This window comes from Pinus tabuliformis, chromosome 6, assembly GCF_031772625.1.
Source record: "Pinus tabuliformis cultivar Carrire ecotype Pingquan chromosome 6, CPIR1, whole genome shotgun sequence".
NCBI lineage: Eukaryota > Viridiplantae > Streptophyta > Pinopsida > Pinales > Pinaceae > Pinus > Pinus tabuliformis.
Window position 1 is genome coordinate 330,705,525 of NC_142292.1, and position 2,758 is coordinate 330,708,282.

At 44.0% G+C, this 2,758-nt stretch overlaps 1 protein-coding gene across 1 annotated transcript; it reads left to right on the forward strand.

The window, feature by feature from the left end:
- Nucleotides 1–635: 635 nt before the first annotated feature.
- On the forward strand, nt 636–1,583 carry LOC149258652 (uncharacterized). Its single transcript, XM_089427303.1, has one exon. It carries the CDS (start codon nt 636–638, stop codon nt 1,581–1,583), a length of 948 nt encoding a protein of 315 aa, XP_089283429.1.
- The last annotated feature ends 1,175 nt before the right edge of the window (nt 1,584–2,758 follow it).

The following is a 2,758-nucleotide window of genomic DNA, read 5'->3' on the forward strand; positions in this document are numbered from 1 at the left end:
TCTCCGATACATCTTACCGGATTGGGTCTCTTTATACCTGGTCCAGCCTCTCTGTCATCTCGGGGGAGAAAATCTAATCTATCCAAAGCTATTAGACGTGCTAGAGCTGAAGTCACCTCTAGTCATCAATCTACTCTTGATGGGGTTCTTAGAGCATTGAATACCCCTGGTAGCATTCCCCCATGAAATGCCTTTCCTTTAATTTCCAAGGCATGGCTAGTGCCTCCAAGAAACTAGCTCTACGCAGACTTCTTAAGATCGAACCTGTTGACATCATTATGCTGCAAGAAACCCTAGGCTCAACTGATCTCATCACCAGTTCTTTGAACTCTATCTCCTCGGGATGGCACTATATGGCATTGGATGCTATGGGGAGATCTGGTGGTCTTACCAATGGATATAATCCTAAAACCATCAGGGTTGATGCATCTTGGGGAGGACATGGCTTTCTGGGGTTAGATCTCTTTTCGGCAGAACTTGGCACCAACCTATGAGTTGTCAACATCTATGGACCTTGTCAACAGAGGGAGCATTTCTGGCAGCACCTGCTTGGCCTATCCATTTTCTCATTTGATCACATCATTATTGGGAGTGATCTAAACTTCTCCCTAGGTTATGGTGAATCATGGGGGTCTATGGCACAAGTGGACTCAATCTCGGGGTTTATGAATGACCTCCTGGAGCAGTTTAATTTGATGGATGTCCCTATGAACAAGCCTCTTCCCACTTGGAGGAACAAGAGGGTGGGTGAGGCTGCCCTTGCTCGAAGATTAGATAGATTCATCATGAAGGGGCCCCTAATACAACAGTTGCATCATTATAAACAATGGGTAGGAACTGGGGGTATCTCGGATCACTCCCCCATTTATCTGGAGATATTGGGGCCTCACCACAAGCCAAAAGCCCCATTTAAGTTTAATCATGTCTGGCTTCAGGACCCTACTTATGTTCGTATGGTTTCGGACTTCTGGGCTGCAAACTTGATTGATAGATTAGACTCCATGGCAAAAGGATTCTGTTTAAACTTATCGATGCTCAAGCATCTCTCTATCAACTGGGCTAGAGAGAAACATCAGAGGGAGAATTCGACTCTATTACATATAGAATCAGAGCTCTGCTCTCTGCTCGATGAGCGAAGTTTGGGGTTTATCACTGCAGAAGACAAATCTCATTTGGTTGAACTTGAGAACCAGAAGGCTCAGATCCTAAAGGAAAGAGAGGAATCCATCTGTCTTCAGAGTAGAGCCATATGGTTGAAAGCAGGGGATGACAATACTAGGTTTTTTCAGAACTATGCAAAAGGTAGAAAGATTACAAACACCATTTGGAATCTACCTCTACCTGAAGGAGGTGTGGCTAATTCATTCAATAAGCTCTCCCACCTTGGCTCTACTCATTTTAAGAACCTATACAAAAGCCCTCCTGGTTCGAATCTTGTTGATATCATTAATGTTGCTGGGCACTTCCCCATATTTGTAAATGAGGATGAGGCAGAGGCACTATTCGCTCCCGTGACATCTGGTGAGCTTGAAGGCACACTAAAATGGTTCAAAAAGGACAAGAGTCTGGGACTAGATGGCTAGACCATTGAATTCTACCTTGCCTTCTTTGACCTCCTGGGACAAGATCTGCTGAAGGTAGTGGAGGAGTGCAGATTGTCTGGATCTCTGTACAATGCTATCAACTCGACTTTCATCACCCTCATCCCAAAGTCCGACACCCCATCCTCCTTTAATGACTACAGACCCATCTCTTTGTGTAATTGTCTTTACAAAATCATCTCCAAGATCATTGCAAATTGCCTCCGCCCTATCCTCTCTCGTCATATTGCTCCCCAACAATTTTCCTTTCTTGAACATCGACAGATTCACGAAGCTATTGGCTCGGCCCAAGAAGCCATTCATACTATCTAGACCAGACACCATAAAGCCATTACTCTTAAGATAGATCTGGTAAAATCTTTTGACCGTGTCAGTTGGCTTTACATTAAGATGCTTCTTATCCATTTGGGCTTCCCCCTCAATTTCATCACCTAGATCATGGCCTGCATTACCTCACCCACTTTCAGTGTTCTCATCAATGGGTTTGCATCTCATTTTTTTCACTCTAAAAGGGGGATTAGGCAAGGATGCCCCCTCTCACCCCTCCTTTTTTTGATTTTCATGGATGGTCTTAGAGTATTGATTGAATCGGTTAAGAGAGATGGTGATCTTTATGGACTTAAGATATCTGATCACTACTTCCTCACCCATCTACTTTTCGTGGATGATGTACTTATTTTTCTTGATGGTAGTATTCGGGATTCCTGCTCCTTTTCCAAGATTCTCTCTCTTTTCTCATCCGATACTGGGATGCTAGCAAATCACTCAAAATCCACCATCACTTTTGCCCAAACCTCCATCTAAGAGACTCATTTTTCTCATCAGTTGTTTCCTTACTGCATCAATCCACTAGACCGAGGCCTCAAATACCTGGGGTTCTGGATTAAGCCCATCAGCCAGAAAACAATTGATTGGGTTTGGCTAGTCACAAAATTGGAGAAAAGGCTTACCATATGGAGCCACAAATATTTGTCCAGAGCTGGTAGACTTGTTCTAGTAAAATCTGTTCTTGAGGCCACTCCTGTTTTTTGGATGGCACTCGCTTGGATTCCCAGGAGCATCTTGGCCCGTCTGCAACAAATCTGCAACAGATATCTTTGGAATGGGAACCAGGACAAATGGATTTTTGCATGGGATGACTGGAGCAAGATAGCGCT